Source organism: Tyto alba, unplaced genomic scaffold (genome assembly GCF_018691265.1).
Source record: "Tyto alba isolate M040663 unplaced genomic scaffold, T.alba_DEE_v4.0 Super-Scaffold_20000042, whole genome shotgun sequence".
Lineage (NCBI taxonomy): Eukaryota > Metazoa > Chordata > Aves > Strigiformes > Tytonidae > Tyto > Tyto alba.
In genome coordinates, this window is record NW_024881293.1 from 15,174,222 (window position 1) to 15,197,884 (window position 23,663).

At 65.6% G+C, this 23,663-nt stretch overlaps 1 protein-coding gene across 4 annotated transcripts in view; it reads left to right on the plus strand.

Annotated features, from left to right (window-relative positions):
* Positions 1-410: 410 nt before the first annotated feature.
* Positions 411-23,663, plus strand: part of NFIC (nuclear factor I C) — a 43,473-nt gene continuing 20,220 nt past the window's right edge. For 2 of the 4 annotated variants that reach the window (XM_042795067.1, XM_042795069.1), the window contains exons 1-2: positions 2,703-3,459; positions 21,283-21,814. In XM_042795067.1, the coding sequence (XP_042651001.1) occupies positions 3,430-3,459; positions 21,283-21,814 (562 nt within the window). In that variant the 5' untranslated portion in view covers positions 2,703-3,429. Of the gene's footprint in view, positions 784-2,701; positions 3,460-21,282; positions 21,815-23,663 lie in introns of those variants that run through there. The other 2 variants (XM_042795068.1, XM_042795070.1) reach the window with 2 other exon arrangements.

Below are 23,663 nucleotides of genomic sequence, written 5' to 3' on the forward strand. Positions count from 1 at the left end.
CGGGGCGCTGCGGGCTGCGAGGAGGAGCCGTGCCCGGCCGGAGTTGGGCTTCGCTGGGGGGGGGCGGGGGGCATGCCAGCTTTGCTTTTCCATAGGCGCAGCCCGGCCCTCCGCCGGCCCTCTCCCCGTTTTTTTTTAATTTTTTTAATTTAAAAAAAAAAAAAAAAAAAAAAAAGAGAGAGAGAGAAATTTGATTTTTTTTTTTTTTTTTTTCTCTCTCTCTCTCCCTTGCCTTCCAAAAATAACCATCGCCCCCCCTCTACCCCCAGTCCCCATCCCCCCCCCCCCGCCACCCCCGCGGCGCATGAGGCCGGGCTGGGCGCGGGCCCCGCCGCGCTCCCGCCGCTCCGCCGCCGCCGCCGCCGCCGACGCCTCCCGCCGCCGCCCCGGAACTCGCCGCCGGCGGCCGCGGGCCCGGCCCCTGTCCCGCGGCGCGGAGCCCGGCCCGGCCCGGCCCCCGCGGCGCTGAGGCCGGAGCATGGCCCCGGGCAGCGAGCCGGGGCCGGGGCGAGGGTGACCGCCCGCCGAGGACACTTTCCCGTTGCCGGTGGGGCGGGATTTTATTCTTCTTGGGGGGGTTTTTAATTTTTTCATTATTTGGGGGGCGGCGACGCTGCCTTTTTTTTTTTTTTTTTTTTTTTTTTTTTTTTTTTTTTTTCCTCCTCCTTCGGCTCGGTGGAAAACACACGTTTTAGAACAAAATACCAAAAAAAAAAAAACAACCACCCTGTTTGCTTTGCTTTTCGCAGCAACTTGGAAGCCCGTTAATTGCACTTGGCTATGGTAGGTCCCATGACACTTTCATTTTCTCTTCTACTTTCCTCTTCTCCCTCCCTCCCTCCCCCCCCCCCCGCCCTCCCCCACCCGTGTGCTTGTGTTTGCGTGTGCACCCACGAGCAAAAAGTTGGCTGCTGGGGAGGGGGGCGGCGGGGCCGGGGTGCTGCCGGCAGCGGAGTTTAATAGGGTGCCCGGGGTTGGGGGGGGGGGGGGGGCGCGGGGGCGGGAGGGGAGGGGGGTGCCGGGGTGGCGGAGGGAAGTTGCCGCCGTCTCTCCTCCCCCTGCCCACCCCTCCCCGCGGTATAAAGGGGGGCGGGGGGGGGGGGGGGCGGAGGCGGGAGCCGCCCGGCGGGGAGGTCGCGGCGCGGGGGGGGCCTCCGCAGCCCGCGGAGGGCTGGATGGAGCTGAAAATGGCCGCTAAAAAAAGGGGCGGAGAGGCTGCCAGCCGCACCGACTTGAACTTGGAAGTGACGCCCGGGAGGGTCGCGCTCCGGTCCGCGCTGCGCTGCGCGGGGCCGCCCTGCCCGCAGCCGGGGGGGGGGGGGGCAACGCAAAAAAAAAAAAAAAAAAAAAATTAAAAAAAAATCACCATCCTCGGTGTAAGCATAAAAACATTCCCCCGTCCCAGCCGTGCTGGGTTTTTCCTGCTGCGCCCTCCTGCAAGGCCACGGGGGGGGAAACGCGGCGCCGGGGCTCCCCCCCACCCACCCCCACCCCGAGTCCCCACTGGGGGGGCGAGCCGGGCCGGTGAAGTTTGCGTGGAACGGGGCTGGTACCGCCGCAGAGCCGCTGCATCCCGCGGGTGCGGGGATGCCGCTGGGGCTGGTTTTAATGCAGCGTGGGGGATAAACCCCAACCCAACCCCCCGGGTGGTGATGGTCCGGGGGGGGGGGGCCGGTAAAAGTTGAGAGTAAAAATCAGTTGTGCGGAGAGAGGGGCTGGCAGGGTGCCTTCCCTGGTAGAGCGGTGGAGAAAAGAGAAAAAAAAAAAAAAAAAGAGAAAAACAACAACAACAACAAAAAGCCTTTTTCTTCGTCGGGGAGAAGCTGGAGCCGCGGCCCCGCAGCCGGGAGCGGCCCCGCAGCGCCCGCCCGCCCCCGCCGGGCAGCGGTCCCTGCCTGCATTTCAGGTCACTGCAGGGAGCAATTAAAAAAAAAAAAAAAAAAAAAAAAGGCAAAAAAAAAAAACTAAAAAAAAAAAAATATGCGTGTCTGAAGGGAGGTGAGAGCGGGGCTAAATAAATCGCCAACCTCGGGAGGCTGCCGCCCGCCATCCTGCAGGGCTGAAACTCACTTTCACAATTAGGAGCCGGGGATTCCCTTTGTTTTTCTGTACGTGGCTCTCGCCCTCGCTCGCTCTCTAATTAGGTTTTATTAAAGCCTGCAGAATTGGTTGGTGGCGGTGGTGTTTCTGTAGTGAGAACTTGCGGTTTAGAGTTTGCCGGGCGCAGGGCTCCGCTTTTTTTCTTTCTCTCTTTGTGCGCTCGGGGCGGGGGGGACGCGGGGCTGCCCGTGGCTCCCCCCCCCCCCCCCCGCAGCACCGGGGAAGAGCGTTGAGATGCTGCCGGTCGTTAAAGAAGGGGAGGGGGGGAAGAGGGCGGAAAAATAAGCGTCTCTCCGCGGGCTGAGCGGGGATGCGGCGGGAGGGAGCGCGGGGCTGGCGGGGCGGCCCCCGCCCGTTACCGGGGCTGGGGAGTGGGGTGCGAGGGGCGTCCCCCCCCCCCCCCCCCCACGCCGGGACACCGTCTCTCGGGGCTGCTGCCCAGAAGTTGCACATGAATCTGCAGCGGTTTTTTTTTTTTTTTTTTTTTTCTTTTTCCTCTCCCCTCGCTGTATTGGCTCTGTTTATTCAAAAAAAAAAAAAACAAAAAAAAAAAAACAAAACACCACAAAACAACAAAAAAATGGGCGAGCTCGCCCGGCGCTGCCCGCGTTGCCCGGCCCGGGCTGCGCCGTCGGGGCACGGGGGGACTCGCCCCCCCCCGGGGGGGCCGTCCCGTCCCTCCCCCGCTCGCCCCTGCCCCGCAGCGCCTCGGCCCTGCGAGCCAAAGGGGGTTCCTACATCTTTAAATGGGATGTAATATTTTGGGATGGGCTTTTTTCATAACGTCACTTCATTCCTCGCTCCTTTTTTTTTTTTTTTTTCCTTTTTTTTTTTTTTTTTTTTTTTTTTCATTTTCTCATTCTTTCTTTTCACCCTCTCTCCGCTGCCCGTGTCTCGGATGGAGCCGCTTCCCCTCTAACTTCCCCGCTGCCCGCCGCCCCTGCCTTCAGGCTGGGTGCGGACCCCCCCGACCCCCCCCCCGACAAGAAGATGAGCCTTTTGCCTTTTTAAAACGCCCCCCCCCCCCCCCCAACAAATAACAACAACAAAAATTAAGCGCTTCATTTTCCAGGGGGTGAAATTTTGCTTTTTATTTTTCTTTTTTTTTTGGGAGGGTGGAAGTTGGACCCTTTTTATTTCCTCCTCGGCCCCCCCTCCCGCGGGGCCGCCCCCCCCTGCCCGGCCGCCCCCCCCCGGGCCCCGCAGAGCCGCTCCGGAGGAGAGAGAGAGAAAAAACGCCCGGACTGCTCCAGCCTCCGAAATGACTCAGTAACTTTTACGCCTCGAGTCTCAGCCCTGCAATTAGCCACTTTCCCAGCACGGCTCGGGATGTATTCGTCTCCTCTCTGCCTGACCCAGGTAACCGGCCCCCCCCGCGTCCCCCCAATTTGACCCCTTCGCCGCAACAGACTTTTACAGTTGCAGTGGAAAAAAAAAAAAAAAAAAAGGAAAAAAAAAAAAAAAAAAGGGAGAGAAAAATCAAACCCCCCCCCCCCTCGATAAAAATAATCATAACAGGGAAAGGGCGGGTTGGGGCCGGTGCAGGGCTGCTCTAAGGAGCCGCGTTTCCCTCTTGCTTCTTCCCCCCCCCCCCTCTTTTTTAGTTTTTTTTTTGGGTGTTTCTGGTGCTTTTGGGGGTTTTTCTGCCTCCGCTTTCACTTGGGGCGGGGGGGGGAAGGTTGCGTTGTGGTTTGGGTTTGGTTTTTTTTTTTTTTTCTGTGCCTGGAGGTGGGTGGTGCGGGGAAGCCACCGGCTTTGGGGCTGTGGGGGGACATGGTGGGGTGCGGGGGGTCCCTGGTTGGGTTCGGGGAGGCTGGGGGGGGTTTTGGCACTGCGGGTTTGGCCTCAACCGCGCCGCCTCTTGCGTAGCATGAAACTTTTTCCTTCCCCCCCCCCCCCCCCCAGCTTGGCTGCACATGGTGGGGTACAAGGAGGTGTGTGTGGGGGGGGGGCACAAGCTTTTACTTCAAAATCTTACGAGTTTGGGGCAATTTGCAACCGTCTGCACGATGCCGCGCTGGCGGGCAAGAGGGCGGCGGGGGTCGTGCCTGGCAGGATGTGGGGGGGCAGCCACCCCCGACCCCCCCGGTCTCCGGGCCGAGGGGCGGTGTAGGGGTGTCCGTGGGTAGGGGTGTCGAGGGGCAGCCCCGAGCTGTGCGCGTGGGGACGCCGGTGTCACTCCAGGCCACGCCGACGTGGCCCGATGGCACGCGGTGGGGTGGCCATGCCAAGGCCCGCGGTGCGGGCAAGGGGGCTGTCCCCAAAGTGTCCCCCCACCGCCGGTACAGCCGTGGGGGGGGGGGGAGACTTCGGGAGCCACCCCCCCCCCCGCCTCGCCCGTGCCATGACTTCTGCGGCTCTGCCTTTGCTCCGTCCTTATTGATCGCTGATATTTATTTAATTATTGAGCAGGAACCTTCCCCCCCCCCCCCAGCTCGTAACCTCTTCCCTGCTGGCAGCCGCTGCCTGCTCCAAATTCAGCCTCGTGCCGCACCCCGGCGAGGGCTCTGCTCTGCTTGGGGAGGGGGCTGCTGCTGGACCCCCAACCTGCCCGCGCCGGGGATTCTCCTGCCCAACCTCGGCCCTCGGCCGGAGCTGCGGGCAGGATCCGGCCCCACGGCAGCAGCTCGGCCTTGGCTGGCGCCAGGGGGCTCGGGGGGGTCCCCTGGCCGCACCGTGGCACCTGCGTGGTGCCGGAGGGGCAGCGCGGGGCCCGGCCTCCCCCGGCGGCTCTGCCAGGTGCCGAGCGGCGCGTGAGGCCGGTGGCGGTGCCGGCGCAGACACGGGCACTGACCCGGGCACGGGCAGGGGTGGGCAGCACGGGTGACCCTGGGGATGGGGCTGCCTCTCGCGCGGTTGGCTTGGCAAGGGTCACACCTCAATTTGTCTTTTTTTTTCTTTTCAATTCTCTTGTTCTTTTTTTTTTTTTTTCCTATTTTCTTACTCTTTTCTCATTCTTTTTTTTTTTTCTATTTTTTTTCTATTTTATTTCCCTTTTCCCTTTCCTTTTCTTTCCCTTTTCCCTTTCCTTTCTCCTTTCCCTTTTCCCTTTTCTTTCCTTTCCCTTTTCCCTTTCCTTTCCCTTTTCCCTTTTCTTTCCTTTCCTTTTTTCTTCTTCTCCTTTTCTTTTCTTTTCTTTTCTTTTCTTTTCTTTTCTTTTCTTTTCTTTTCTTTTCTTTTCTTTTCTTTCTTTTCTTTTCTTTTCTTTTCTTTTCTTTTCTTTTCTTTCTTTTCTTTTCTTTTCTTTTCTTTTCTTTTCTTTTCTTTTCTTTTCTTTTCTTTTCTTTTCTTTTCTTTTCTTTTCTTTCTTTTCTTTCTCTTTTCTTTTTATCTTTTTCTTTTTCTTTTTCTTTTTCTTTTTCTTTTTCTTTTTCTTTTTCTTTTTCTTTTTCTTTTTCTTTTTCTTTTTCTTTTCTTTTTCTTTTTCTTTTTTTTCTTTTTCTTTTTCTTTTTCTTTTTTTCTTTTTCTTCTTCTTTTTCTTTTCTTTCTTTTTCTTTTCTTTCTTTTTTCTTTTCTCCCCCTTTCCACCCCTCCTCTCCCACCCCAGCTCCATCCTTCCCGGGGGTCCCACCATCTCCCTACCATCCCAGCCTCCAGCTGACGCTGGGTTGGCCGAGCCTGTTGTTGCCAGCTAACAGCGCTGGTCTGATGTGGGAAGCCGTGCGGTCGCTGGCTGGCCGGCCCGGGGCTGGCAGAAGCTGTTCTGCTCACAGACCCGGGCTGTTCCCAGCGCTCGGCCCAGCCAGTGGGGGGGAGCTGGTTTTTCCTTCTGCGGATCCCAGCCTCCACCCTGCCGCCTTTGCGCGGGGAAGGCTCCGGTTTCCCCCCACTTGCCCCGGCGTAGCCTCAGCTCCCATCCAGCCCAGCTCGGATGGGATCAGACGTCGTCTGCACCTACCGGATCTGGCCCCCCGCCGCTCCCCCCGCCGCCAGCCCAGCCGTTCCCATCCCACCCGCGCAGTGGGGAGGCTCGCCTGGGCTCGGGAGCTGCGGATGGTGATGTGGATACATTGGAACGTGCGCGGGAGCCGCCCTGCCTCTGCCTTCGTGCATCTTCCCCCCCCGCTACCGCCACCACCAGCCCCTCGGGCCCCGCACGGCCACTCGGACCCCGGCTACCGCTCAGGCAGCCGCCCTGCCCGGCCGGAGCTGGTCCAAGCTGGGGCTTGGCAGCCCAGCGGCACCAAAATAGCCCTGGCAAAGGCATCGTCCATGACACGCTCCTGGCCAGGGCCTTGGCCGAGGTTCCTGTCAGGCGAGGAGGGTGACTTTGTGCCCTCCTCCGCTCCCTGTCCCTGCTTGGGGACTTCCCCCCGCTCCCCTGGCTCACCCCTGTCCCCCCTCGGGGACAGGCCGGGAAGTCAAGAGGGAACTGCCGGGATTAGCAGGGAAGCGGCACCGGCACCGCCGCCACGGACGAGGCCTCGCCCTGCCCGCGGGGAAGCGGGGGGGGGGGGGCTCTGGCTGCTGGGACTCCGAAATAACCCCAGCGCTAAAGCAACCACCCCTGGCCCTGCCCGTGTGTCCATCGGGAGCCGCTGCCGAGGAACTGGTGGTGTTTCCCGAGCCCCATCAGTTATCCCCAGCCCCCGCATCTGCAGTAGGGTTGGTGGGGAACGGGTTTGGGATGCTGCCGTAAAATCTGATGTACGGATTTTATGACCAGTGATTCTCCTGCAAACCTCTGGCTTGTCTCTGGCACCTGGCAGTCGCCCCGGCGCGCTCTGATACCCGTAGGTACCCGCAGGCTGGGAGCGAGGTGAGGTGGGAGCCGGCCTCAAAGGCAGCCAGAGCGGTGAGAGAGCCACGTGTCCCACCGGGGCGTTGCTGACACCGTCTCCCAGTCCCCAACAGCTCTGCTGGGGCCTGGGAGAGGGTCTCTGGCCAGACCTTGGCGGGACATCTGGCTCCCACCGCTTTGCTCAGATGCCTCCTTGGGGGCTGGGTTCGGTGCAGAGGTGATGCGCCCGCGTTGCCCGGCCGGCAGCCAGGCGTGAACCCCGGCGTGTGCCGCAGCCGATCCCGGGGGCACCGGCGAGCAGCCCGGCCCCGCTGGCCCGGCACGGAGCTCCGTACCGGCGAACCCCGTCAGCGCCCGGGGAAGCGGGCATGCCGCGGTGCCCGAGGGACGGAGCCGGGCTGCAGGAAGCATCGCGGCCACGTGGCCCCGTCGCAGCCGCGTCTCCCAGGTGCTGAGCGGGCATCTCGCCTCGCCCCGGCCGCTGCCGGTTGGTTCTGCACGTCACCCGGCTGCCACCGCGGGCTCGGGCACGCGGCCGTAGTGGGGAGCTGCCTGCCGGGCACGTTTCAGCGAGGCATCCTTTGGCAAGACTCCTTCCCAAAAGCGCCATGGCTTTTCGGCGAGGGAGGGGAGCGGTGGTGCTCGCCCCCTCCACCAGTAGCTCCAGCGAACTGGTTTCCAACCGGGAGCTCAGATCAGCTGCCAAAGGATGGGAGCAGCAAGCCGGGCACGGCGGGGGGAGAGAGGGAAGGTTGCAACACACTTTCAATTCTCCCATCTGCTGAGTATTGTTTGGGAAAAACAATGAGGCCGTTCTTTAAATGTAACCTTCGGGAGATCCTCGCTTTCCCCGCGAGGCGCCCGCCGCGCCGTGCCCGCCTGCCCCGGCCAGCCTTGCCCTGCCGCTTGCGCCGGCAGCGCTGCTGAGGACCCCGCTGCTTCTGCCCGATCTGATCTTAAATCCCGACCTGGGGAAAAAAATAGATGCTGTTTTAAGTGCGGTTTGTGAAGGCAGATCGGAGGGCTGGGAGGGGCGTGCGGGGTGGCGGGCAGGATGAGGCCTGCTGCGTGAGAGATGCCGTCGGGTGAGAGCCGAGCGGCTGGGTGGCCGGCGCTCGCGCTGCGCCACTCTCCACCGCATCACCTTGAACTCGGCTCGGGCCTCACACGGTAAATCAGCCGCCCTCCTCCAGCGCGCCGAGGCACCCGCCAATAATTCACCTTCCCGGGCAGCTCTGCCCCTGCCCGCGCTTCCCTCCATTCCGGGGCAGGGAGTGAACCCACCGCGTGCCCAGCGCTGCAAGCGTGCGCGCGCTTTTGCAGCTCGCTGAACAAAGCCCAGCTGCCAGGGCCCAGCTCGCTGCCCGGCTATCTTGAAGCGAGCGGGGGATAACTCCCTTTCGGTGCTTCTTTTATTCCGCCGAGCCCGGGCGGGCTGGGGTTGGATGCTGGGAGCCGTAGCCTGCGCCTGTTCCGACCCGGTGGTCTCTCCCCTCTTGCAGGGGTGGCTGCGGCATGACCGCTGCGGACGGGGCAGCGCCAGCGCCGGCGTGGCGAGGCTGGGTGGGCAGAGGAGCCGTGCTGGGGGCCAGCCGAGCCGGCTGCGCTCCCCTCGGCGAAGCACAGCGAAGAGTGTGAAAGGCGGCTCCCCCGGGAGCCCCAGGCAGCCCCCAGAGCAGAGCCGGGGAGCCCTGGGGGAAAACTGCCACGGTGGCAGCGAGAGATTCATCCTGGGCCGGGGCTGCACGTGGTGGGGAGAGCCTGGAGGTGGGTTTGGCACCCAGAAGGAAAGCGGGGGGGCAGGGTCCCTTGCCTTCGGGGGTGATGGAGGCAGGGCTCTCCGCGGCTGGCCGAGGATGGCCCTGAGGACAGGGACAGCTTGCCCTGCCTGCTTGCCAGTATTTCCTTGCCCGGTGCTGCCTGCGCCAGCCTTCCCCGTGCCTGGACCCTGGACGCTTCCCCGCAGCCCGAGGGTGCCCCTCGCCCACCCCTGACACCCCCGGTGTGGCTGCACCTGTCCTAGGGACAAGCCAAGCCCCGAGTGGCAGAGACGGGGACGGCGGCAGCGGTGGGGGAGCGTCCCCAGGGTCCCTTGCTGGAGGGGAAGAGGGAGGGCTGGGGGGGAGGTAAAATATCTCCCTGCGAGTCTGGCTCGCTGCCTGCCGCCCCCGGCCATGCTGTGGCTCTTCCTGCGCAAGGATGGCACCGAGCACCGCCGAGGGGGCCGAGCGCTCGCGGGAGGGGGCTGGGGGGGGGGGGGAACCATGCTTCCCCCCCCCCCTTCCCCAGTCCCTGCGCCCCAGCTGGGGGGTGCAGGGTGGGCTTCGGGGTGGCGGGGATGCGATGTGCTCCTCGGGGACCTGCAGGGCGGGGATTTCTCCTGCGGCACCTCGGGGTGTGCCGGGCAGGTCGGGGCAGGGTGGTGAAGGCGATGGGGGAGCGGCCAGGGCATCGATGGGTGCTCAGCCCTGCCGGGCCCACGCCACGGGGCAGCACCACTAGTGTCCCCACGGGTTGTCTGGGCGCTGCTGGTGGGGCTGAGCCCGAGAGGGGGCACAGCTCCACAGCGGGGCAGAGGCACCCAGTGCCAAACCCTCGTGGGTGTTGGGTACCGAAGCACCTTTGGAGGCTTTGGATGCACCAAATGGGCCCAGGCGCGAGCCTGACAGCTGGGCACCCTGAGAGGGTGTCACCCTCGGGGAGGGGACACGGACCCCCAGGATGTGCCAGTTGCAGGGTGGGGATGCACGGGGTCCCCACGGGCATCCTGGGGCCTGGCTCCCACCCGGGCGGGCGGCTGGGCTCGCCATCCGTCACGTCGGCCCTGGGCAGGCATCCCCCGTGGCCGCGCCACGCTGTGCCAGCTTGGCCGGGCCCCAACGCCCGGCGCTGGCCGCCAAAGCCCGGCGCTTCCCAAGTCCTGGAGAGGAGCTGGGAAAGGATCCCGCGGCCCAGGTGCGGCAGTGCTCACGCGCCGGGGGACCCGCAGGCCAGCCCCTGCCAAGGATTGATTTCTCGGTTAACTCGCCGCTGCTTTAAAAGCGCATTAATCCTCCCTTCCCCGGCCAGCAGCCAGCTCTAATCAGCATTTTGGGCAAAATCCCCAGGTCCAGGCTTCGGGCTGCCCGCCGCGGGCATCGCCCTCCCAGCCGCCATTCCAGGAGGGGCCACAGCACCCTTAGGCAGCTCTGCCTGGCATGGGAATGCCGGGATCCGGCCCTCCCGCTGCCCCCGCTTCCCCAGGAGTTTGTTCGGGTCCACGGTCAGGTGGATTTTTTTAAAAAACTGGGGGGTTTTATCTTGTTTTTTAGAAAGAAGGCTTTTGCTCTCCTTGCAAAGGGCCCCTGCATTCCCTTCGCGGGGAAACGGTATTTGACCGGCTGTTGTCCAAAAAAAACCCCCAACATGTTTCTGATCACGAAAAACCAAGAAATATTTTTGCTTTCAAAGGAAAGAAAAAAAAAAACCCAGAGAGAGAAATGTTGATTTTCCACCCAGACGTTTCCCCTTTCCCCGAACCAGCCCCGAAACGAGAGGCGCCACTGCTCCCTCCCCGCCCCGAATCGCCATCCTGGGGGCACGGTCCTGCTGGGGACATGGGGGATGCCACCCAGGGCGCGTGGGCACCGGCGACAAGGGTGGTGGCGGTGGCAAGCGCGTGCCCCGCTCTGCTCAGGCCCCCCCTTTGCCGGCTGCTCCCACCTTGCGGCAGGCACGGTGGGCTGCCGGGGAGGATGGAGAGCGCCGGTGACCTGCCAGCTCTCCCCGGGGAGCCACCCATCACGCTGTTTGCCGCAAAGCTCCCCGCTGCCTGCCCGCCGCGCCCCGGTGCAGCGGGCGACGAGGCTGCTTCATCCCACGGTCGCTTGGCGAGAGCTGGGATGGGCCAGATCCTGCACCCCCCCCTCCCGCCATCCTCTGGCTCCTGCCCGGCGATTGAGGAAAGCGAGACAGCGCGGGCTGTAATGTGACCCCCGCCACGCTGCGCTGCAAAATCTCCTTTAGTAACCTGTGCGCCAGGACAGGCGAGCGGCGCGGCGTGAATACCAATGAAGCGGCGCTGGCGAAAAGTGCAGAGTAAAGGGTTTTTGATGGAAATGGCATCGCCTGAGACCGGGAGCGAGCGCGAGCGCGTGCCCAGAGCCTGCGCCTGCTCGCCAGCTGATGCCGCGCGCGCGGGCGCGCCGGGGCACATGCGTGTGCGTGCACGTGTGGCCCGGGAGGTTGGGGGTCATGCGTGACGGTGGGGTGCCGGGGCCACGCTGCCCCAGCGAGGGCGGTGGGATGGGGGGGGGGGTGGTGGTCAGCGAGCGGAGGGGGCTGCAACGTGCTGGTGGAGGGGGCTGCAACGTGCTGGTGGAGGGGGCGCATGGCCGGGGCTGGGGGTGGGGGGCTGCCATGGGCAGCACCTCCCCGGGGGCCGAGGCACTTCCCGCGGCGCAGCAGGGCTCTGCCCGGCTGCAGGGAACCGCTCCTCTGCCCCAGCAAAGCGCTGCTGATCAAAGGCGCGGGCGGGGAGGGAGCGGGCCTGTGCGAGCAGCACCCCTGGCTGCGCGCCACCCCACCTTCCCGCTCCGCTCCCCCGGGAGTTTGTTAAACAAATTTCTCTAATTGCACAAGCCAAGGAGTTTGTTGGAGAAAAAAGCCGGGGAAATTCCCCTCCTCTGGGCCACCCCTTCCCCACTTCCCCCGGGGCAGCCGGCGGAGAGCAAGCGGGTCCCTCCCCGCGCCCCCCCCCCCCCCGCGGCTCTGCGGGAGGCTGCGACCCCACTGCCTGCGGGGCGCAGCTGCGGGGTGTCCTCAGGTCACCCCTGCGCACGTGGGGACGTCCCCCCCGCTCGACCTCCTCGGAGCCGGGTCACCCGTGTCCCCCTCTCATCCAGCCCCCGGGGTCGGACCCTGTCACCTAACACGGTGACACCCAGCGCCGCCGGCTGCCCTCGCCGGCTGGCGTTCTCCCTCGCTTGGCTGAGCCCCCCCCCCCCCCCCGTGGAAACGGCCTTTGCGAGCCGCCCACGGGCAGCCCCTGACACCAAATCCCATCGGATTAGCGAATGTATGGGATAAAAGCCCCGGCTTGGCGGCAGCTCTTTACCGGGTAGGGGCTGTGGCTGCAGCCCTGCCAAGAAGGGAGGATGCGCGGCCGGGCGCCTGCCCTGGCTCCCGCTGAGGTCATGGCTATAGATAGCCCGGGAGGGCGCAGGGCCGAGGGCAGGATCTGTGCACACCCTCGCCTGCTCCACCGGGAGCCCCGTGGACACCCACTGCCCCGTGGAGGGGGGGGGGGAGGCGCTGGTGGTGGGGGCCGGGTGGGCAGGGCCGGGCACCGGCCATCACCAGGTGACTGCGACCTGCAGGGACGCGCTGCTTTCGCTCGTGTTTCCCACCGGTTTTCCTTCCTCGGCTGCTCTCAAGGGAAAGCCAGGCTGGAGCATCCCCACCCCCAGGGTGCACCCATGGGTGCAAAACTGCTGGGTCGGGGAGCGCGGGGCCAGGGTTCGGCCCCCCCCCCCCCCCCCCCTCCAGCCACCTGGTCTGGGTGCCCAGGGTGCTCCCCCCAGCCCCCTGGGGCCCTGGAGTGCCGGGGTGTCTGGGGAAGGCATTGTTGATGAGGGCACTAAAAATAGAGTGGGACTGGGATCTTAATGGGACTTTGTGGGAAACCTGGAAACATTTTCTCATCCCTGTAAATGAGTCCAGATGCATTAGCGATGACTGCATCGCATCCTGAGGTACCGCCGGAGGGAACCGGGACGTGCTCACCAGCCTCCTCGCCTCGTGGTGGTGAACTGGTTGGTGCCGCTGTCCTGTGCGAGGACGGGGCCAGGAGCCGGCCAGAGCTCACCCAGTGCCACCGTGGTGAGGACCCTGCCCGCCCCACTGGCCCCCATCCCCGGGGGTTCTGTGCCTGGCACCCGTGGGTGCACAAGCGGGTGCTTGCGGCTCCACGTGCAGCAGGGAGCATGCAAGAGTGCGCGGGCTGGTAACGGCGCCGTGGCTCCCCCCCCCCTCCCCCCAAACCTTGGGGGTTTCTGAAGTCCCCCAGGGCGTGGGGCAGGCAGTGGAGGGGAGTTGAAGTGGCGTGGGGGTCCCCCCAGTCCCAGGGCCAGCGGTGCTGGCAGCACTGCACCCCCCTGGCACCCTGGTGCACCCCATTGTGGCATCGAGCTGGCAGGATCCAGCTTGGGGGGCGGGGGGGGGGGGGTTTCCTTCTGCTCTGCTGGCTGGGGTATTGGCTCCTGGAGCACCCAGCCCTGCTCAGGGACCTTGGACTCCCCTGGGGGATGGCTCAGGGCCAGCCTGGGCAAGTAGCCCAGGGCGGGTGGCTGCTGGACTCTGCATCACGAGGCAGGCTGGCACAGCCATCTCCACGGTATGGTGGTGTCACTTAGCGGTTACAGCGGCGGCCCAGGAGGCAGCGACAGTCCCACCCTGTGCCTCAGTTTACCTCCAGGTGGGGAACAGCACCCAGCATGGGAGAGGGGCGCTGGCCCCCTGCCCCAACCCTGGGTGCCGACTTGTCACACGGGGGGGGGGGGGACAAGGGTCCGGCCACAGCCACAGGCCTCCGCGCCGGGCACCGCCGGAGCCCAGTGTCCTGAAACAGAGTCCCTTTGTATGGGCTGGCCCCCGCTCCTGCCGCTTGGGAGGCGTCCAAAACCCTCCCGAAATAGGACCCGGCCGGGCTCAGCCTTTGAATCTCCCCAGGAAGGCTCTGCTAAGCTGCCGAAAGCAGATGAAACTTCCCCCCCCCTGTTAAAGCAATCTCATCCTTCAGCGCTCGGGGTGCAGGATCCAGCTACGCTCGGGGCAGTGCTGACCCTTTAGGGATGCCCTCACCTCCCTTTGCTCTCCCGGAGAGCCTGTCACCGCCCCGTGCCTCAGTTTCCCCATCCCTAGGTGGAGGGTCTTTGGCACGGTGTTCCCAACCCCTGGGGAGCCCGTGGGACGCGGGAGCAGAGGCCGAACTGCTGGCAGGTCTGTGGCGCAGCAAAGGTGACAGGGCTGCGGGGGGGGGGCCGTGAACTCTTCACCGCCTGGGCCCCGGGGGCGGCCGATCCTCCCACAAGGTCGCCGGCTCCTCGGCAAAAGGCCGGGGCTATTTTTAACCGGTGACTTGCTCCAGCCCATCAGGGATTGGATTTGCAGCAGGGTGAGCCCATCGCGGGGCTCCCCGTCATGCAGAGACACCCCCGGTACCATCCCCGCCCCCAGCGGGCACCCCCAGCAGGGAGTTGCGGACCCCTCTTTGCACCCCCCACCCCTTTAATGGTGCATGATGGGGAGGTGAATTAATCCCCCCTTGGAAAGACCAGGACGGAGCAGGCAGGGCTAAAAATATGTTGGGAGGGAAATAAACCCTCCTGCGTCAGGGGCTAAAGCTGGGCTCAGAGCCCCGGGCAGAGCCCGGAGGGGACTGGGGAGACCCTGCTGGGTCCCGGCTTCCTCCGTTCCGGGGGGGGGGGAGTGTTGCTGAGCCAGGGCTGCCGGCTGCCTGCCCTCCCCGGGGCGAGCGTGGTGCTGCCAGCCCCGTGGCGTCTCCTGCCTCAGTTTCCCTCTGTGCTCCTGGGGTTCCGAGCTGCCACCATCCCTGTGTCACGTCCCGGCAGGCTCCCAGGCTGGGACCCAGGGGTCTGGGGTGGGCAAACCGCTGGGTCTCGGGCACCGCTCCAGCCCTGCCACCCCCGTAGCCACGGTCCCCGCCATGTGCCAGGAGCGGGGCTGGGGGGAGCGGGCCACCCCCGGGGCCCCGCGTTGACGCAGGGCCGGGCGGAGGAGCTGGCAGCGCTGGGGCCTGTTGGCAAAGCTTTTTTTTTTTTCCAGTTCCATAAAACATTTCCCTTCCTTGGAGCCCCAGGGGGGTTTCAGCTGGGAAGCCACGTGGCCCCAGCGCTGCCGGCCACGGGATGCTTCCCGGGGCGGGGGGACGTCTCCTTGGCCGTGGGCCGGGTCCCCACCGCGCTCCCCCTCAGCCGCTTGCGGGGCTCTTCCCGGACCCCAGCAGCCGCCGTCGCATCCTGCCTCTCCTGCAGGCTGGCCTGGCGGGTGCCGTGCCTCAGTTTCCCAATCTTTGGAAAGGCAGCGCTGCACCCAGAGGGCAGGCGGGGTCACCCCAGGGAAGCAGCTGAGCCGTCGGCTCCTGCACCCTGAGGGGGCCAGGCAGAGACGGCACCTGGGGAAACTGAGGCACCTGGGGGACCTGCGGGAGCCTGCGGGAAGGCAGCGAGTGGCCCCGGGCGCTCCCACCGCCAGGTCTCCCTCCCCAGCTGCCTCCCGGCTCCTCCGCCCGCCGGTGCCGCTGGCCGTGCCGCTGCTGGGCACCGTCCCCGGCGCATCCCTACCCCTTCCCCGCACCCTGGGCACGCCGCTCCCCAGTTTGGGGTGTACCTAGCGAAAACAGGGACCAACAAGAGGGGAGGGTGCGGGCAGGCAGACCAGAGGCGGGGTGACGGGCACAGAGTCGGGGCATGTAGAAGCCCCCGCCTCCGGCTTCAGCCCACCCGGGCCACCCCCGGCTGCCAGCGGTGCCGCCTCCCCGGGGAGGGCTGTGCTGGCTGGCGCGGGCCCAGGCGGCGCTGGCACCTGAGCCCGGGGCTGCAAAGAGAGCTGCTTTTCTTCCTGCTGTTTTCCAAAGCAGCTGGCAGGTTCGCTGCCTGCTGCGGCCTCCCGTGACCCGCGGCGGCGGCCCCGGCGCGCTCCCCGTGCTCCCGCTCACAGCCGCACCGCCCGCGAGGGCGAGCGCCGGCATCGCCTTCCGCCCCGGCGTGTCGGTGCAGGCAGGTGGGCACCGGCCCGGCACGGGGTGCTCGCGGCACCCGCGGGGCTGCGGGGACCTGCCTGCTCCCAGATGGCTCCCAAATGGCTCGCAGGACCCAGCGGGGCGGTTTGGGGCAGCGCCGGGCACGGGGAGCCCGGGGCAGCTCGGTGAGGGGCGCGGGGCTAATGTGGTGAGCACAGGGTCCATCCGCTGCCTCCTGGTCTGATCCGGAGCGGGGCTGAGCATCAGGCAGTGGATGAAGGACGGGAGCCCCTTTCTGGCCTTGCATCCATCCTCGCCGACCCTCCCGACAGCGTGGCCGCAGCCGGAACGCGCTGTGGGTACGGTCCAGCCCATCTGCAGCCTTGAGCTGTGCACAGATGTGGGCTGGAGGATGCTGTTGGCTCTGGGAGGAAAAAAAAAAAAAAAAAAAAAAAAAGGGAAAAACCACTGGGGTCTGGAGAGAGGAGCTGTGGGGGGTTGCACCGTGTCCTGCCTTCACCTCCACCCGCGCCGGCGCTGCCCCGGGCACCGGGGCTCTGTGTAGCACAGGCTGCAGGAAGGGGTTTTGCAAGCGCGGCGCTGGGTCGTCCCCACCCTGGCTCAGCTGCCGGGAGCTGGAGGGGACGGTCACCGGGACGGCCTGTTCTGCCCCACGGGCAGCTCCGGCGCGGGGCCGGGTGCGCGCGGGCACAGCTCGTACCATCCCCGGATGCTCTCCCGGGAGCTTCGGCTGCCGCCGTGCCCCCTCCCGCTGCCCCCTGCGCGCCGTGCCTCGGTTTCCAACCCCCCCAGCGTGGCGGTGCCGCTCTCGAGTTGGGGAAACCTCGTTAGGACTTGCTGAGCCGGCCGGGAAGCCTGGCCGCGCCATGCGGGCGAGCAGCAAAAATTATGAATAAGCTCTTGTTAATAAATACTTTATGATGAATCCAAATAGATTTCCTCCTCTGGAGCAATTATTGTAAAATGGGCTCTAATATGGTGCAGGGCTGGCCCCGGGAAGGGCTGGGTGCTTTTCAGGGCCTAAGTGCCTCCTTCCATCCCCTCTAATGAGCACTTCCCAATCATTTGCATCTGTCTCGGCAACAGGTCTCATTACCAGGTTAACTTATTGCCGAGAGCCGCTTCAGCGAACAGTTAAGAAGCTGCTACCAGAGGCTTTGCTGGGGCTGCGTGAGAGCGTTTTGTCCGTGCTGAGGACACCTGCGGGCTCCAGCAAGGGGAAACTGAGGCTGGGGCGAGGAGCCGAGTCCCCGCTGTGCCCCTTTCGGGTACTGGGATTTCGGGATTTTCAGGATTACCTCAATCTCTCTAGCTGCGTCCCCCCCACCGCCACGCCAAGGCTTCCCGTGGCTCAGTGCCCAGTGCCAAACTTGCCAGCCCCTGCCCGGGCTCGCGCGGCCGCGGGGAGTGGGACCTGGCAGGAGCGGCGGCCGTGGGAGCCGGCAGCAGTTTGGAGGTGTGTGGCTGGCTGGCGGGGAGGCTGAGCGTCCTTTCATAAAATAAACTCTGTGTGGTCCCTGCAGGGCTGGGATGCGGCGAGGTCGCCCCGCATCGCCCGCTGCCGGCACTGGGGATGGCATCCTGCTCCTCCCTGGGGGCCGGGGCCGTGCCGGTGGGGAGCAGCACCAGCTGCTGAGGTTACTCCTGTCCCACTCCTCCTCCTTCTCCACTCCCCCCACCCCCCGCCCCCCGAAAACTGCTCGGGAATTTCCTGAGGACACGTATTATTTTCATCGGAAAATTCAGGCCGTTTCGCCGAGCCCAACCTGTTTGGACAAGGCGCTGGAATGGGGGACGCTCCGAGGCCTGGCCAGCCCATGCCACGGTGCCCGTGCCTGGTGCTGCACCCCTGTGTGGCACAGAGCATCCCCCGCTGTCCCCAGGGTGGAAGGCACTCCCCGCGCCCGAGCAGACGGCGCAGGGGACGGGCAGGAGCACCGGGAGAGGCAGCGCCTCGGCTGTGCCCCCCCCCGCCGCCAGCTCCCTGGCGCTGCTAAAACCCACGCTTGCCGGGGGGAGTTAATCCTGGCACAGCGTGCCAGGCTCCACGCAGAATATCGCTCCTTCCCCGCCCCACTCCATGGCGGGACTCGCACCGGGACAGAGCCGGGCTTGACCCATGCCTCGGTTTCCCCTCGCAGCACCTGGGGTGGAAAGCCAGCGCTCCACCAGTCCCTGGAAGCGGGGGGCGCGAGGGGGGGCCCTGTGCTGGGGCCGGCAGCACCCTGACGCAGGCATGCTCCTCCCCGGGTCGCGGGGCTTTACAAGCCCGGGCTGGATGAGGCCCAAGCACAGGCTCTGCTGCCAGATTCCCATCCGGAAATGCCCCGGGAGCAGCCTTGTCTGGGGTATTGCAGCACGTCTCTGCTTCCCAGCCCCATGAAGGAAAAACAGCAGGAGAAACACTTAACCAGCCCTTCGCTGGCGCTCGGAGCTGCCGGCTGGGGTAGCGAGGCCGGCAGGGATGGGGGCCGGGGACAGACGGGAGGCACATCCCTGCCTTTGCTTTCCGAAGCGGAGCTGGGTGTGAAGCTGGCCGGAGCCACGCCGGGGCGGTGGGCCCGGCTGAGGGGCTCACCAGCCGCACGGTGCCAGCAGCGCAGTGGGGCTGCGGGGCACAGGCACCCTCCCCGAGCCCTTCAGCTCGTCCCCTGGGCACCCAGCTGCAGCCGTCCCACCCCGACTGGCCGTCCCGGTGCCCCCCGGCTGCCCTCGCCTGGCCCCACTAAAGCGGCTTAACTCTGCGCGGCATCGGCGCCGGATAAGCTGAGCGGGAGGGAAAGTTGGCGAGGGGCTGATTGGCTTTCGGTGAAGCTCTCGTAATCCCCGGGTGTGTGTGTGGGGGGGGGGGCACGATGGCTTGGGGGGCACCGAGGGCTGTAGGGGCTTCTGCACACAGCGGGTTTGGGGAGGGGTCCCAGTCGTGGGTCCGGGTGGGATCTGAACACCCTCGGCACTGGGGGGGGGGGGGGGAGAGCAAAGCCCACAGCAAGCGGGCACTGAGCGTCCCCCTGGCCCACGCAGTGAGGGCGAGCAGCACCCAAGGGTGCTGCCTGTCCCAAAAGGGATAACCTGTTTCTTGCCTGACTGCCCTGCAGCAGTGCCCAGGGTGGCACTGCCCAGCAGGAGGGCACGGACAGGGACAATGGCGTGGTGTGTCCCGTCCCCCCCCCAGCCCCCCGCAAGCCCTGTGGCCAAGCTCTGCCGCCGGCTGCCTGGGGAGGGTGGCGGGGCCCCGGGGATGGCAGCAATTTGTAGGGCTCGTCTGAATAACCGGCCACCAAGGAAGATCAGCCGCCCACCGCCCCGGCCAAGTATTGTTTTTGGAACTTGCTGCTGCTTTTTTCGGCTCCTGTCTTACTTTTCTTTGACCTTCTTCCCTGATTTAAGACACATGCCCAGCCCTTGCCCAGCTGCACTGAATTAGCGGCTGCTGCTGGGGAGGGAACCAGACCCTGCGGCTGCATGGGGCCGCAGCCGCCCCGGGAGCAGCCACAGGGACAGGTCCCCCAGGCAGGGACGGGTTCCCCTGGCAGGACGAGTCCCCGGGGTCAGGATGGGTCCCTCAGCGGGGTTGGGTCCCCGCGGATGGGATGGGTTCCCCAGCAAAGGTGGGGTCCCCCTGTCCCTTGTGGAGAACGGGGGGACACCTGCGGGGTCACAGCTCTGGTGAAGCTGGGTCTGGATCAGGGGCTGTCAGCTCCTGGGGACCACAGGGGTGTGTGCCAGGGGTGACGGGTCTGTGCTGGCAAATAACTGGGTCTGTGCTTGGAGGCACTTTTAGGGGCTTAGTGGGGCTGGCTGGTGGTTATTGGGGTCTGTGCCAGGTTCAGGGGACGGTAGAGTCTGTGCCGAGATGTCTGTGCCAGGTCACAGTGGGATCTGTGCAGGGGACACTGGTCCAGGGGACACCAGGGGCTGTACGGGAGGACCTGTGCTGGATCTTAGCAGGGGTTGTGCTGGGGGAGCACGTTTGGGGTTTCGTAGGGGCTGGTTTGGGGTTCGTGGGGTCTGTGCTGGGGGAGCAGGTTCGGGGTTTCGTAGAGGCTGGTTTGGGGTTCGTGGGGTCTGTGCTGGGGGAGCAGGTTCGGGGTTTCGTAGAGGCTGGTTTGGGGTTCGTGGGGTCTGTGCTGGGGGAGCAGGTTCGGGGTTTCGTAGGGGCTGGTTTGGGGTTCGTGGGGTCTGTGCTGGGGGAGCAGGTTCGGGGTTTCATAGGGGCTGGTTTGGGGTTCGTGGGGTCTGTGCTGGGGGAGCAGGTTCGGGGTTTCATAGGGGCTGGTTTGGGGTTCGTGGGGTCTGTGCTGGACCTGGGGCCAAGCAGGACCTAGCGGGGTCCGTATGGGGCCGGTCCCTGCTCGAGCCTGGTTCAGGGGACACTGTTCCCTCCGAGCAGGGTCACTCTGGGACAGGTCTGATTCAGCCGGGAGTGGCATCGCTGCCCTGGGACGAGGGGGGCAGCCGCCGTCTCCGGAGCCGCTCGCCCCATCCCGCTGCCGGGGCTTTCCCGGCTCCTGCCCGCGGCCGCCTCGTGGGTCCCTCCCCGGTGCAGCGCCTGCCCTTGGCACCCTCCCCACCGGGAGGGTGACCCAAACCCGGGCACGACCCTGTGAACTGGGGCTGCGGCACGGTGGCAGCAGCTGCCACTAGCCACCCCGTGCCTGGCCCCGGCAGCCCGCGGTGGGACTCGAGCACCGAGCTGGGCTCCTTCCTCCTCCACATCGTCACCCGCCCTGAGGGACCCTGAGGGCCAAATCCTGCCCACGGGGACCAGCTTGTTGCCACCCTGGCCATGCACGGGGATGCTTGGCCCTCTCCCTGCACTTTTCCAAGCCATGCCACTCCCTGCTGGGACGGCTCCCGACACCTTTCCGTCCCACGGCAGGGTTGTGGCCACCCCCCAAGCCAGGAAACACTGATTTTCCAAACTGAGGGAAAAAAAAAAAAAAAAAAGGGATGTGGGAAGGAGGGGCCGTGGAGGGAGATGCGTTTTCCTTGTTTTCTTTTGGGGCTGGACTCGTCCAGCAGCGCTCGCCAAATGGAAAAAGGCAGTCAGAGCATGCCTTGTGCGCCGGGCCGGGCGCCAGCTGCTGGGCTGGCCGCAACTGGGGCAAACTGGGGGAGTTTCCCGCTGTCCGGAGGGAGTAGGGAGGTCCAAGGCACCCGCAGCCCATGCAGGAGCACCCGGGATGCTGGGGGTTTGGGGGAGCCCCCCCCCGTGGGTGCTGTGGTGTGGCAGTGCCTGGCACCGGCACGGCGGCTCCGGCGGGTGCGGTGTCAGGCGGGGTTTCTGCGGGGGTGGGGAGCAGCCCCTGGCACGCGTGGGTGCGAGGGGGAGAGGGTCCGGGAGCTGCCGAGGCGGCGTGACTTGCGCAAGTGACACCCCCGACTCTGGTGTGCCCTGGACACCCCCGGCAGGTTACTGGTCTGGGAGAATTGCAGCCGGTGAGGCTTATGGGGGGCGGCTGGGATGGGGGGGATCCCGGGGCATGGGGAGGGGTGCCGTGTCCCCAGTGGGCAACGTGCCTCTGGCGCAGCTCTTCCTCCTGGTCGTGGCAGGATGCCACCCGGAGGGGGTGTCCCCAGCAGGTCGCCGCGGGGTCCCCAGCCGTCACAGGTTGGTGGGGAGGGGGGGGGGGGGGGCTCGGCCAGGAGTGACCGCCTGTCCCTCTGCTCCCACAGGATGAGTTCCACCCCTTCATCGAGGCGCTGCTCCCCCACGTCCGGGCCTTCGCCTACACCTGGTTCAACCTGCAGGCCCGCAAGCGCAAGTACTTCAAGAAGCACGAGAAGAGGATGACGAAGGACGAGGAGAGGGCGGTGAAGGATGAGCTGCTGAGCGAGAAGCCGGAGGTGAAGCAGAAATGGGCCTCGCGCCTCCTGGCCAAGCTGCGCAAGGACATCCGGCCCGAGTGCCGCGAGGACTTCGTGCTCTCCATCACGGGCAAGAAGCCCTCGTGCTGCGTCCTCTCCAACCCCGACCAGAAGGGGAAGATGCGCCGCATCGACTGCCTGCGCCAGGCGGACAAGGTCTGGCGGCTGGACCTGGTCATGGTCATCCTCTTCAAAGGGATCCCGCTGGAGAGCACCGACGGCGAGCGCCTGGTCAAGTCGGGCCAGTGCACCAACCCCATCCTCTGCGTCCAGCCCCACCACATCAGCGTCTCCGTCAAGGAGCTCGACCTCTACCTGGCTTACTTCGTCCGCGAGAGAGGTGGGTGCTCGGCTGCCGGGGGGGCAGAGCCAGGGTGGGTCCCCACCAGAGCTGGTTCCTTCGGGGGGGGGGTTGTTCCAGCGTTCCCATCCCCACTGATGTCCGTTCCATCCCCGGCTCCAGCATGGGGACACCACTCAGGGACACGTTTCCCCTCGCAGATCCTGCAAAGAGGAGCCCGGTGTTCCCCTCTCTCCAAACTGGGTGCCCGGCCCCCTGCCCACGCAGCCCCTCTCCCCCAGCTGGGACAGATCCTGCCTGTCCCGGGAGGTGCGTGCCCGGGGGGAGAGGAGACGAGCGGTCCCTGAGGATGCTCCTGCCTCCGGGCATTCCCGGGGGGGGGGTGTCTTGGCGGGGGTTAACCCCACATCCCACGCCTGCCTGCCGTGACTGTGCCGGTGAGGAGCAGGTGGGCGGCGTGGGCAGGGAAGGGACAGCCTGTTCCCGGCGCGTCCGCCGAGGGCTGGAGCTGGGAGCGGTCCAGCAGTGCCAGTCTGCCGTGGGCTACAGTCCCAGCCCCTCACGGGGACAGGAGTGGCCGAGGCCGGCCGGGGAGGGGACAAACCCCAGCAGCTCCTTGTGGGGATGCTGCTCCCCTGCCCTTCGCCTGCCCGGGGGTCCCACAGACCCACTGGGAGAGCAAGGAGGGAGGGCCGGACCCACTCTCAAAGCCTCGATGAAAGGGGGAAACTGAGGCACAGCGGGCAGGGCAGATGGTGGTTTCCAGGCTCAGAGGATTAGGTCCCTAAGCTGTGGTCCTCACCACCGGCTCCTGCCACCTCCCTGCGTGTCAGGAAGGGGAAGCTCGTAGTAGCTTGGGATCTTATTTTATCCGGGCAGGTTTGCTGTCCCCATCTGGTGATGTGCTGGCACAGACACCCTCCTGGCAGCTGGGGTCCCCCCCCAGACCCCGACGTCCCCTGGCACCCTGAGACGGGTGAGGAGCCCAGGGAGATGCTGTGTGATCCCCGTGGGCCAAGGCAGGGCTTGGTTTCACCGGGCTGGTGCAGAGCCGGGGGGGGGGGCTGTGACGTGCAGCCCCGAGGGGTGGTCGAGGGGCTTGCAGCCCTCACCGTGGCCAGGCCAGCCTGCCTGGGCGTGCGGGGACCAGGACATCAGTAGCAACCCCCCTGCCCGTGCCCGCAGCATTGGGTGATGTCCCCTAGCTGTGCCCCCCAGCCCTGTGAGCCTGTCCCCATCAACACCACGGCGGGGGGAGTGTGGGGGTGGTGGCTGCTTGCCCAGCACTGGCCAGGGGCCCAGGCACAGATAGTGACACCACAGAGGGCACCGGCGCCGGCAATCCCAACAAAGCGGGTGCCAGCGCCACGAATCACGGTGGGTATGGGCAGCCGGAGGCTCCTCTGCCCCTGCTCGGCCAGCAGTGGGACATACTGGGTGTCACTGGGGAAACTGAGGCATGGTGGGCACGCAGCCCCCCCCTGCTCCCCAGGGAGACGCATGTCGTGGGGCAGGGTGCCGGCGGGGACTGCCAAGCCCTCGTGGCTTTGGGGAGAAGCAGGGCACAGCCTCCACCAGCAAATAGCCGGGGCCGGATCCTGCCCCCAGGGCCCAGGTGGGACCCCACGCGGGTGGGGGGGCACGGGCAGTCACGTTTTGGTGAGGGGGGGGGCGGGCATGCATGTGTGTGGTTGCACACACGTGTGCATCCAGGACCTGCCCGCCCGGCGGCTGCATCTCCCGGCGTGTGCACGTGCGTGGTGCCGGCGCCTTACACCAGTGCCCACGCGTGTGGGTCGCCCACCCAGGGGCAGGAGGGGGCCCGGCGGGGCCTGATGCTGCTGGTTCCCCGTGGTGCACTGGGAATGGGAACAGCGGGTGCTGAGCT